This window comes from Electrona antarctica (assembly GCF_951216825.1).
Source record: "Electrona antarctica genome assembly, chromosome: 17".
NCBI lineage: Eukaryota > Metazoa > Chordata > Actinopteri > Myctophiformes > Myctophidae > Electrona > Electrona antarctica.
Genome location: NC_136798.1, coordinates 31,105,538 through 31,118,663, shown reverse-complemented (window position 1 = coordinate 31,118,663; position 13,126 = coordinate 31,105,538). Strand labels below are relative to the sequence as shown.

The following is a 13,126-nucleotide window of genomic DNA, read 5'->3' as shown; positions in this document are numbered from 1 at the left end:
GCAGGTGGAGAGAGAGAGACAGAGAGAGAGAGTTAGAATTTCCTTGACATCACCATTATAAGTCTACAATATGAGGTAACATTCAGTTTTGTGAGTCGGTTCGACTCGGTTGGAACATTTCTTTCGCGTTTCCCCCCACAGGACTCTCTCTCACTCTCCACTTTAGCACAATAATGTTTTCCAGGTCATTTATTTGTGCTACAACTGAATAGACAAGACTAGGTCATCCTGCCCTCGCTTAAAAATGAAGGCACAGAGAGTGCTTTTTAGTATTCTTCAAAAAAAAAGGTATTCTTTATTAACACACACACACAGTAGGAAAGCTGAGAAGCCGTTAGTGTAGGGTGGAGCAGATGATACAAGATACATGTGGGAAACCTCCTATCTCCATATTTCAATTACCTTTTTACTCCTTTTTACCCTTAATTTAGTCGTTATGCCAATTAATTACTCCCCAAACACATTGCCGTATTGTCACTGCTGTTGTATCCTGCAGACTCACCTGCCAGTGAGGAGCCCTACTGGGAGTATTTGCTGATCGGTGCCACCCCCAGCCTGTGGTAGTACGCACAGTGACATATATCACCCTTCCCTTCCCGACCTCCCTCCCCCGAACATGGGCCAATTTGTGTTCGGGTCTAAACCATCGACAAAGCCAGACGCACCACGGTAGATTCAAACCCACAACCTCCGCGGCGGTGGGCAGGTACTTTATACTCACGCGCGCATTTCAACTTTTTGTTTCCCTTTCCCTGGCTCAGCTCTGACTAGGTGAACCATGGCCCGGGGAACTTCTGCCACTCTTTTGCGTACTTCCACTTTATTAGACAGGACATGACAGTAAAACAGTAAGACAGCTACGAGGACCAAGCAAGCAGATTTACACACATGATGTGATGTGACGGAACGAGTTGGTTGAGCTGAGAGCTGCCATATGAATCTGCAGTGATGGAAGAAGTAGGCTACTCACATGTTTTACTTAAGTAAAATAATAAATACTGCAAGATATAAATCTCACCTATAGGAATGGAATGTGATTCAAATTTGATTTGCGACAATCTGTTTCCATGTGTGTGTGTGTGTGTGTTTTTTAGCTATTCAGTTCAGGCTTGAAATAGTCCATGGAGGACCAGTGAGTCAGAGTGAGACGCAGACAAACACTTCCTCTGACACACACACTGGCTATGTGCAGCTGTGCGAGTGTGCGTGTATTTATAAGAGGCATTATATTTATGTGTGTGTTCGAAAGAAAGGTTGAATTAAGCATTATTATATGAGAGGATGTGCATTATCGTCATTAAAACACTTTAATTGCCCGGGGTTATTTAATCCATTACATTATAGCTCCCAGTCGATTTATAAACACGGACCCCTTTTCCGGACGGACCGGCGGAAGTTGTTGATGTGTGTGTAGCAGCTAACAATAGCCACACCACTCTAGAGTCGATCGACAACAACGGGAGACAAGAATAAATCTATCGTGACTAGCGACTGGACCACAGGATCTTTTTTCATAATTAGACGGGATGATTTAGATCGTGAGTTATGAACGTTTTAAGATTTTCGTTTTCATCAGCTAAACAGGGGAGGGAGTTTTTCGATGACGTCTCACTCTTGCGCGTCACCGAGGAGAGCCCAGCAGGCGCTCCTGGGCTATAGAGCCATGCGATCCGTTCTCATATCAATTTTGGACAATACTTTGTCCTGGGCGATTACGGTCTGGAGAGGCTCAATTGTACGCCCATTTCCTACACCAGAGAACTGGTGGCCAATTGGGACACGGTATGCAATATGGGCGGGCTTTGGTACAGTGACGTTCAATGCTTGAGCCCTTTGACTGACAGTAGCTCTGACCAATTGCGTCAAAGAGAAAATGTTTGAACCCGCCCCCCGGGAAACAAGATCCATACACAGCATCTCCAGACTCAAATACCACACGACGTGTGTGATTTGAGTCTGGCTTATTAGCCAGGCTACGTTTGAAGCACGGGTGGAGAGCTAGTTCAACCAATCAGATTGCTTCCTCGGAACTACCTGTTGTATAACAAGAGAGAGATGCGTGCTTATATGTGTATGTGTGTTTTTAACACAGTGTGGGGTGGGTGGAAGTCATGTCCGATGTGTTTGTGGGCGAGGGGCAGAGTGTGTGTACATGTGTACACAGGAAGGGTGCACCACAATAACAGCGCTCCCTATCATTTCCTGAGGTCTGCGTGTACACGTACACTAGCCCAGAGTGTGTGGAAAAGCAGGAGACAAGGCAGGCGATAAAGCTAACTGGAGTCTAACTGTGTAACATCACTACAGTTTACCAAACAAGACGAGGGAAGTTTATTTGTGTATTGGGACTGGTATACAAAATTAACAGCATGTATAGGCTACTGGTGTGACACCTCACACAAGACATCAGAGGGAAATATGTTTACTGATCTGAGCTCACACTTTGTGGGCACTAACAGAGGAACTGTGACAGCTAGCCTACATGCCTGCCTGTCACTTTTGGAACAGCAGAAAGCTCCTCTTGGTCAAGGGATTTTGTGTTAAACAATTGTCAATTGTGTCAAAGTAAGTAATTCTAACTTACATTACAACAACAAGAGAAGTGGTTTAGTTTTCACAAAATAAAATATGTGCAGTAAAAGCATTAAAACGAAAATAAACACCCAATATCCTTATTCTGGTGGAAAGGTTCGGCAAAAAAAGCAGATCTTGAAGGGTTTGTGAGCTTGTAAATCTGCTATGTTTGTCAAAGAGATTTGGTGGTAAAAAAAAGAGTGCACTTAGTACAGTGCAACGTTACTCAATTAGTATTAGTACTGCACAATTAATCGAAAAAAGATTCAGACACCTATGAGATCTCATTTTGTAAATAAATATTTTCATGGAAAGAAAATTGAATCGTGTGAAAATCGTCATTTAAATTCTTGTGGAGGAAAATCTAATTTCACTAGTCGTGCAGCACTAACTAGTATAGAGGGTTTAAGTGGTTAATACAATTTTAAAAGAGCCACCAAAATGTCACATAGGATATTTTAAAATCTAACAGGCACCATGAAACTTTCTGTGTACATACAGAAAGTATGCTCCGCTTTCTACAGATTTAGGTGACCCAAAATATGAAAATATGTCCACACAAGATTTACTATGTAACTTTCCTCTTCTACCCCGGATTTGAACTCTGTGCTGACATTTTCACCATTGAGCTAATAGAGCCTGCAGTGCTTGCTCAGGGGATAAATGTAATCTTGAGCACCAGGTCAAACTTTGTGTCAGAGCCTGTGTCTAGGTGAGACATGACCCTTGACACGATCTAAATGTCTCATTTCGGGAGACAAAATATAACCACCCGATTGTATAAGGTACAGTATATTTAACATACTCTACCATACAGATTGGATAAAATTACACTTTATTTATGAAAGGTAACATAATTCACATTATGAACATCCACCATACAGTACACATAGTAGGCTATTATGCAAACACAAAACTTTATGCAGACACACACACACACACACACACACACACACACACACACACACACACACACACACACACACACACACACACACACACACACACACACACACACACACACACACACACACACACACACACACACACACACACACACACACACACACACACAGTATATCCACACTGTATTAGAATGTATATCCACACATGCCCATGCACTCAGATAAGCTTCAGACTCAAAGTCACATTGCGTTCAATTTAATTCCCCATGAGAGCCGAGAATTAAAACTGTCATGTCAAAAAAAATATATATATATATAAAATAAAGGGGAAAAGGGATAAGTAAAAGCCTTCTCATCAGTCAGTCAAAGTAAGCAGCAGGTCTTAGTTAATAGCAAATAATCCAGCCCGTAGTCAAATCCCTGACAAGGCATAACACATACACAGACACGCAAAACCTGTGTGCTTATGTAACACACACACACACACACACACACACACACACACACACACACACACACACACACACACACACACACACACACACACACACACACACACACACACACACACACACACACACACACACACACACACACACACACACACACACACACACACACACACACACACACACACACACACGAGGTGATCTCTCGCTTTCATCATCATCCTCCCTCTGCTCTGACTAGCCCCCCATGCTGCAGTATGACAAGAATTATTCCCAAAAGAGCTTTTATTTCGTCGCAGTCTGTGGGGTTTTTTGGTAAATGAATGCCCGGTTTGATCATACTACAGTGTCACACAAAAGCATAGACAGATCTGCAAGCTCAAAACGCGGTTGCAAAGTGACGCGATTTGAGCTTGTAGATCTGCAACTTTTGCAGTTTTTGAATTAGAGTCCTGAAAAGTAACAGTTTGAGAAATGATGTTTCCACTCGACTGAGACGATTTGAGTGATGAACCGATTAAATATGGACAGGACAGCAATGCAACGTTAATAATCTAAGTACCTCAGTAGAGCATAGAACAGTGGGCTGCGATGGTATTGAAATTGGGCCCCCAAATAATTGGCAAAACACTAAGATTGTAATGATAATAGAGTGTCGCAGTCCAGTCCAGCCCCCTTTCAGAACGACGAGCGGCCCGGAAGAGAATTTCCCATTAATTTTTCCCATAGACGTTTCAAAAAGTATTTATTTAAAGACCTGTAAGCCTCGGACAAAGCCAACTCGACTCCTGACAAATCATGACAACAAACACACTTTTTGGGGCGAAAATGGTTGGAAAATGTGTCTTTCAACCAATCGGCTGATATCACTCACTCAACTTCTACAACAGCAAAACATCAATGCAAAAACGCAGCGTGTTCTGCAAGGTTAATGAGGCAACCGCTGTGGTGCCAGTGCTGATGGCTTTTCTCAGCTATAAGAACTCTGCCTGCCCCCCCCCACCCCCCCCCCACACACACACACACACACACACACACACACACACACACACACACACACACACACACACACACACACACACACACACACACACACACACACACACACACACACACACACACACACACACACACACACACACACACACACACACACACACAATGAGAGAGCTGCGTCTGTGTGACCCCTCCTCCTCCTCCATTAGAGGAGCTGAACAGAGTATCACTTCTTCACTCTGGCTACAGGCTGATAATTAAAGTGTCTCACTGTATCCTCCGTGGTCTCACAGCCACCCACTCTCTTCACTCCTGGCCTGCTGTCTTCAGTCATTTGGACCCGAGGACGATTCTACAAATGTCTTCTAAGTCCTGACAGTTTTCTGAGAAACCTTATGTTTCCATGTCAGTCGTTCTCAAACATTATCATGTCAAGGACCCCCAAAAATGTATGTAATTGCCCGCCTACCCCCATGTGAAAATATGTTGTTGCCTCCCCCCCCCCCCCCAGAAGCTCACTCGGAAAGAATATATATTCGTGGCACCGAGTGCCGCACTACAAGCTTGTAGATCTACTATTTTTCAATAGCTAAAAGCATAACATCGTGCTTAAAACACCGAAAGGGGTTCCCGCCCAGAATGTGTTAAAGCCTCAGTTACACTTAGTTGCGTGCCGGTGTCGTGCTCAGTAAATAGCACTAGAAGATCTACCACCTCACAATGCGTTGTGAGCTTGTTACAGTATTTATGGCATGCAATAACAGTGTGTTGCATGGATTAAAAGTAAAAATAAAAGACAGTGTGAAAGGAGCCCCTGAACAATTATCACAATTATGTACAATTATGTTTTAGTCTACAATCACAATTTTATTTTCGATGTATGACATGCTTCCATAGAAGACTCGCTGGCTTCTATGGAATCCAAATGAATCAAATCAGTCGTGGCGACGGAGAATGTTAATCCATGTACTCACCTTCTTCATGCATCAAAATCGGTCTGGTGTCTCTAAGCCCTGGCTCATATTTTCTTGTTTTTTGAGGTGAGATTTGGCTTGTTTTTGGGACGTGGATTGGCTTATTTCTCTCACGAGAGTTGACAATACTGATTCGTTTGTTTGCATCTCATCTGTGAGAGACGATCTGAAATTTGCCAAAATGTCCCCTAAACGTGACAATGCTTTAGTTTTTGGTCCGGGCCGTGTGATTAGTGTTTTGTTGATTACTTCTTTTTTTAGGTCTTCTTAAATTGTCACTTCAGTGTCATCTGGGGAGTGGGGACCCCCATGGGGTCCGCCGGACACACAGGTTGAGAAACACTGCATTAAAGCAAACCATCACCATGTTTAATATTGTCTCGACACCAAATTGCCTTGTCAATTCCACAACACACGCACCACAAAAACAATATGGCTGGCACCTGATAAAGTTTGTATATATATTCCACTTGGTCTCTGGACAGCATCCAGGGTTCCAGGCGATGTGACAACAGCAGTTGGTATTCATACCGTATACACCCCAAAGTACACTTCATTCCTCATATCTAAATTATCTATTATACACAGCTGGTGGAGTGAAGGGTCTCTCTCTCTCTCTCTCTCTCTCTCTCTTTCTCTCTTCTCTCCTCTCTCCTCTCTCCTCTCTCCTCTCTCCTCTCTCCTCTCTCCTCTCTCCTCCCCTCCCCCCCCCCCCCCCCCACCCAACTGAGGAAAAGACAGGAAGCAGAGCTGGAGGTAGCAGAGACTAAAAAAATGTTAAGGTTCTTTCTGGGAGTAAAAGGGATAGTGAGTATATCGGTACTATTCAGTAGAAGGATGTTGAGGTTGGAACTGCCAGGCAAGAGGCCTAGAGGAAGACCAAAGAGAAGATTTGTGGATGTAGTGAAAGAGGACATGAAGTTAGTTGGTGTGAGAGAAGAGGAGGCAGAGGACAGGGTGAGATGGAGGCAGATGATTCTCTGTGGTGACCCCTGAAGGGAAAAGCCAAAAGGAAAGGGAGAAGAACTTCAGAGTAGAGTCATATTGGAAATGTTCCGTATGACAGGAGAAAGAAACAGATGAGAGCGCGGCCGGGAATGGGGGAGGGAAGGAGAGAGCCCAAGGGAAGGAGAGAGAGCTGGGTGTCATATTTCCTGCTGATATCTTTAGAGCAGGATATCCCAGGCAGGGCTTGCCTCTCTCTCGTCAGCTAAAAAACAAATGATTCGGCCAAATTCTTCACAAGTGACGAAATACACCTCGTCTTGTCACCATCAACCCGGTGATTATGTGTAATTGTGTATAGCATCCTCCAAATGTTAGTTATCTGTCTAAATGTTGTGAGTTACTCAACTCTGTTCAGTCTGTTACCAGACAAAACAATTGCGTGCACTTCACTGGGCTAGCCTAGGAAAGATACAGTACAGACAGTGTGTTGTTGTTTATTAAGGTTGTCCCTTCAAAACAGTCCAAACGCAGCTCCTGCTGCTATGTGCATGACCTCACAAAACAGAAGCAAGCAACATGTACAGCCACAAAAGCCTGTAGTGTCTCGTGGACTGGTAAAAGTAGAAGTGAAACTTTAGAAGAGATGATGTATCTTCTTATGTTATTGGTCAAGTTAAGTATTTATAAAGATTGCTATTTGGACAAAGATTGGACAGTTGGTTCTCCTGAAATTATCCACTATTCCCAGATTGTAGAGGACGGATTATTTGGTATTGCTGTGCCAACCCAACCCTTCTAGTGTGAATTAATAGTTGCCTAGATTCAACTAAATCTACAGTTGATTTAGTCAACTAAAATGTATTTTGGCAGGCCTTCATGCCTGATTTTACACTTGGTTGCATGCTGAAAATAGCCGATCTACAAGCTCATAACGTGTCGATCTGCTATTTTCAGATCGAGCACAACCAAACATAAAAATACTTTTCTTTCTGTTCTACTGAATCTCTTTTCCACTATAGTCACTCCCTTACATTTTAGTTTAGTTTTTATTTGTTGTCAGTACATATATTTAGTCATATATTTAGTCATCATAGCTTAGCTTTTTGTTTTGTTTTTTATTTCATTTTCGTAGGTAGTCGACAGACATTTTTACTGTCTTAGTCGACGAAATCAACACTGGCGTACACCAACCAGTCCAGTCCCCACAAACACAGTTCAACCCAGGAAAGACCCCGCTAACGGCTCTTGCACCTGTCCATGATCCCCCACTCACCCTCCCTCTCTACTGTACCTTCCTCCTCTCTCTGCCAATTTCCTTCCTTCCCCTCTACCCCCCCCCCCCCCCTCTCTCAAAATGGAACAGTTAGCCTAACCCTAATCTAGGCCACTCTATCACCGACGCCGTATCTATGACGACCACTCAGTCCAAACACAACCCCCCCCCCCCCCCCCGAATCAAGTTACATATCAGCAATACTCCAATGGACACTGCACTGCGCACATCCAGCCATTTATCTCTAATACAGAAGCACGATGCCATACTCAAGATCCTATTCTACTTTTGATTTTAAGTCAAAATTCAATTTGATTTGAATTATTAGGCTATTGAAAAGCATAATAAAGTGTGCATATCCACTCACTGAAAACCAGGTTAGTTAGAATAAGATTTATTAAATGGTAACTACACCATGGACGTGACCGTAGGTCTTGAGCATGAGCCGCGGGTCTAACTATGTGGGACTCGGGAGTTTGGGATCTTTTGCTGGACAGGTGGGAAAATGAATGTTAATGCAGACAAATAAAAGGACACTCGCCCCAGGTCAAATCCTCAGAGCGGTCGCCAGGTACAGTATTGCTAAAATGTAACGGTAACCTCAGTAAAACTATACCCAAGCCTAACCTTATTCCTAACCTTGACCTCAATAAAACAAATACAAGAATACAAGAACCGCTGGGGGCGAGCGGTCCATTTTTTGGGGTGAGCTTTCCGGTAGTGCTCGAAAAAAGATTGTGATCTAGATTCAGAGATTTCAGACACCTCATTTCATTTCTAAATTTGAACAAGAATCGTGCAGCACTAGTTGGCCGTCCAATTCATTTGAGTTAGACTTATGTTTTTGCTACAAGAGAGAGACTTTAAGAAAGGTTTAAGTCAAGCACTTTGATGTTGTCTGTTTAAAGCCAAAGTAGTTGGCTCCAGGTGCCACATTTTGAATGGAGTAATGTTCAGCAACTACAGACTAAAGACAATAAATATTTTCATGGAAAGAATTAGAATCGTGTGAGAATCGCGATCTCAATTCTTGTGGAGGAAAATCGAGATTCACATTTGCGCAAGAATCGTCAGCACTACTTCCGGTTATCATGCAGACTGGACTCTACAATGCAACACTACCAGCGGGTTCTCTCTCTGTCAACTCGTCTGTGGCTCCATCTTTCCCCGTTGAAAGCACGCCTGTGCGGAATGCACAGAATAACAACAGCGCCCCGTGGCTTCCCTTGGACTTGCATGTGCAGGAGTAACATAATGAAACTAAAAAGATGCAATCCTGCGGAATTGAGAGTGTAGTTGCCTATCTCTATAGGAATATTGTTCAATTAGAAGAGTTGAGTCGGGTATGTCACCACATACTGTCCAATCAGATGAGGGCTAAAGCGCACAAATATCTTGGAAAGAATTCCAAATCACTGGCTTTTAAATGATTTAAACATTATTTTCAACAATTTAAAGCTGCAAAAATATGTCAACATTTGAATTGCCTTTTTCTCCCCAGCCAGGGACGGACATTGCTGTTCCTTGGAGTGGCTGCACCACTCAAAGAAAAAGGGTCATTCAAATTTTGACATATTATTGCATATACTGTAGCAGCTTTAAGCGCTGGAGTGCAATAACAATAGTCAGTTTGCCTATAGGCAACCACACTAATTACGTCTGGTAATTTTGATGTACACTGTATCGAACGTCAACTCCATAAAATAACATTCACACCTGGACCAGTCTGCTACTCATCCATACAATAACATTTACACCTTGGAACTGCTCAGTGCAACACACTCTGTACTGTTTGCACCTACTCCATTTCCTAAAATAAAGGGCAATACCGATACCATTGGTGTGTTTTAGGTTTTTTCAAAGGGCATACGATAATAATTCCCTGCACGACATGCGCAATTGCGCATAGGCTATACACTCGCGCGGTCAATGGATGACATAGGCCTACTTAGCAGACAGTATGCACTTTTTTTCTAAACTTTCTGCATGGCATACTACGTGTATACATAATACATATTCGTATTCCTGACATATTGTGGGCAGTAACGTGAAGTACACTGTGACTGAGTTTTAGTCAGTTGGACTAAACATGCCAAACCGCAATTTACAAATGACATCCTTGTAGTGTCTTGGTCAACGGCAGTGTAATGGTAATCACCAATATACACTGGCGGCCTGGACATTGAGTTCAGTAAACACAAATTTAATTAGATGTGTTTTCAACTCCAAATTAGAGACAAACTGTTACTGAACTTACTGAAGTCATCTTGGATTTTCCTCCTGTGTGTGTGTGTGTGTGTGTGTGCGTGTGTGTGTGATACTGTATATGGCAATTTGTGAGGAGAAGTTGAGCAGTAGTGTGTCTGCATACCAGTGTGAGAGAGAGAGAGAGATAGAGAGAGAGAGAGAGACACACACACACACACACACAAGTCCCGTCTCTCTCTGTAAGAGGAAACCTTGACTCGCTCTCATCCATCCTGCCTCTGTTCTGTCAACAACAACCCTAGATCAGGGGTCTTCAACGTTTTTCAGGCGAAGGCAAGGACCCTCTAGCTGAGAGTTGAAGCAGGGACTTTTCCCTGCTTCATGACTTCATGACAGTGAACCTTTGACTTTTCAGACAGTGAACCTTTGACTTTTCAGACAGTGAACCTTTTAAACTGTCAATAATTTAATCAACTTGACCGTTGGCTCTGCACTTGGTCTGCTCCTTTTCCCTCTACACACCAACTATCCGAGCTCTACAAGCTCAATGTGAGCTTGTAGATCTGCTATTTTCGGCTCAAGTTCCCCATCACACAAAGATTTGTAAGACTGTAGTAACTCCCCCCAGGGGTCTCGAACCCCCTGTTGAAGACCCAGCCCTGCCCTCGATCAACGACATTGACCATGCAAGCCTTCTCTGTTCGGCTCGGTTCTGTTGTACCTAGTCTACACAACCATCTGTGTTCATCTTTTCTCAAAAAGCACTTCAAATATGGAATGTTTTAGTAAATAATAAATCAACACCATCACAGTTAGTTGTAGTAGTTGCTATTGGTTGCTTTCGGTAGCCTTCCTTTCAGTTGTCAAATAATTCACCTAGGACACACACACACACACACACACACACACACACACACACACACACACACACACACACACACACACACACACACACACACACACACACACACACACACACACACACACACACACACACCTGGAATGACCAGCTGAAATGAACAAACTCAGACGTCATAAACTCATTGTCCCTGACAAAGTCAGCATGTAAGTTACAAAGGAGATGATTGTGTGTCTGTGACTGTCTCTGGGTATTTTTGGCTTATCGACTCATCATACCTTCTAGTCAGTTGTAACAAAAAACAGGCTTGTGGTAACACATTCAACTGGTATGTTGTCCTATGAACTGAATATGAAGGACCCCAATTTAAGCCACATATAGGCTTTCTTAGGTTTTAAATCCTCTTAAGCAGACCTAGCTTTTTTCTGCAAGGTGTCAAAGTATTCAAAAAAAATCAATCAATCAATCAATGTTGACTTGGTGCTCAACTAACTTACCTTTGGAAGGTAGGCGGCATTCCTTATCCTGTCCACCATCTCCGGTCCCTCGGGGTGCACGACCTCCACATGGGTCCACATCCGCTCCCAGGTGCCACCCTCGATGGGGAACCCGGTCCGGTTGACGTAGAACAGAACCCCTCCGTCCTTCTCCTCCTCGTCGCCCGGCGACCTGGGCCCGTTGTTCGCAGGGGGAGACACCGGGGACCCGCGGGTCTCATCCCCGGTCCTCCCGGTCCCGGCGCCGGTGCAGCGGAGCAGGCAGTGGGAGCTGGTGCTTTTGGACCGGCCGTGCCTGCTCAACTTCACGGTCCCGGTGCCGGTGGTACGACTCGGGGAGTTCGGTCCGGTCATTATTTGGTACAACCAGAGCTAGAAGAAGAGGAGGCTGCAGCAGGGCAGGTGGTCCTCCTTGTGTGTTAACGGTCTGATCAGTACATGTTGATCTATAACAGAACGGTCCGCTTCACACAGACAGACAGACGTTTCCTTGATACGGGAGAATCAACACTTGGAAATAGCACGGGAACACATTCTGTTTTGCATCATCAAATGCTTAATGCTTAAATAAGGAGAGGGGACAGGGGGTTATATTTATATATATAAAAAGCTGGCAATGCAGCAGCAGAATAATTCCACCCGTGGAAGAAGCAGCAGCAGCAGCGCGTTCCTTAGTAGTCCTCTCCCCGGGGTTTAGATTAGAACAGAGAGGAGAGCCTGCCTGGTGTGGTCCAAAAGCAACCTGATGAGGACCGAGGTGATGTGTTGTTCACGCAGTCCCCGTTCATACATACCACCAGTGTCGTTCGTTCCTAGTGAGGGTTTAATCATGACACCAGACATTAAGTTCACCCTCCTCTCTCTCTCTCTCTCTCTCTCTCACACAGTCACACACACACACACACACACACACACACTGCGGGGGCTGCTCTCCCTCCTCCTCCTCCCACCAGCGACCACCAAACACAGCCCTGAAGATCAGCCGAGCTACAAAGCATTCCAGTGTCTCTGCTGCTGCAGCCTCTCCGTATCAACTGTCTCTTTAAAGCCGCCCTTCATGTTGATTACAAACCAAAGTGATTAGTAGTCCATGTTGATTGTTTCTCGGGTCAGGATGATTCAATAAAATCGATCCCTCAGTCACTACTACTACAACAATGTTATTCTGTTGTTAGTGATGTGAATTGATACCCTCGCCCCGGCAGCCAGCCACCACCCGCTGATGATTGGTCGAGCCAACAAAGAAGGGCGGACACGGGAAGTGGTGCTGCCGTGCCATTGGTGGCTTTGGATCGACGGAGGCGTCAACAAGATCTGCAACAGTATTTGGGGGAATTATATAGCTGTCTATTGTTGCTGCACACCGTTACTTACTATTATGAACATATTGAAAAGCTATATAATAGAATAATTGTGTTATTACATCCAAATAGCCTACAACAT

The 13,126-nt window shown here is 44.0% G+C and overlaps 1 protein-coding gene across 1 annotated transcript in view; it reads right to left on the bottom strand.

The window, feature by feature from the left end:
* vash2 (vasohibin 2) overlaps window positions 1-12,817 on the bottom strand; it is a 37,816-nt gene extending 24,999 nt beyond the window's left edge. Inside the window, exon 1 of the mRNA XM_079526940.1 lies at window positions 11,684-12,817. Coding sequence (XP_079383066.1) covers window positions 11,684-12,037 — 354 coding nt within the window. The 5' untranslated portion in view covers window positions 12,038-12,817. The remainder of the gene's footprint in view (window positions 1-11,683) is intronic.
* Between the last annotated feature and the right edge of the window lie 309 nt (window positions 12,818-13,126).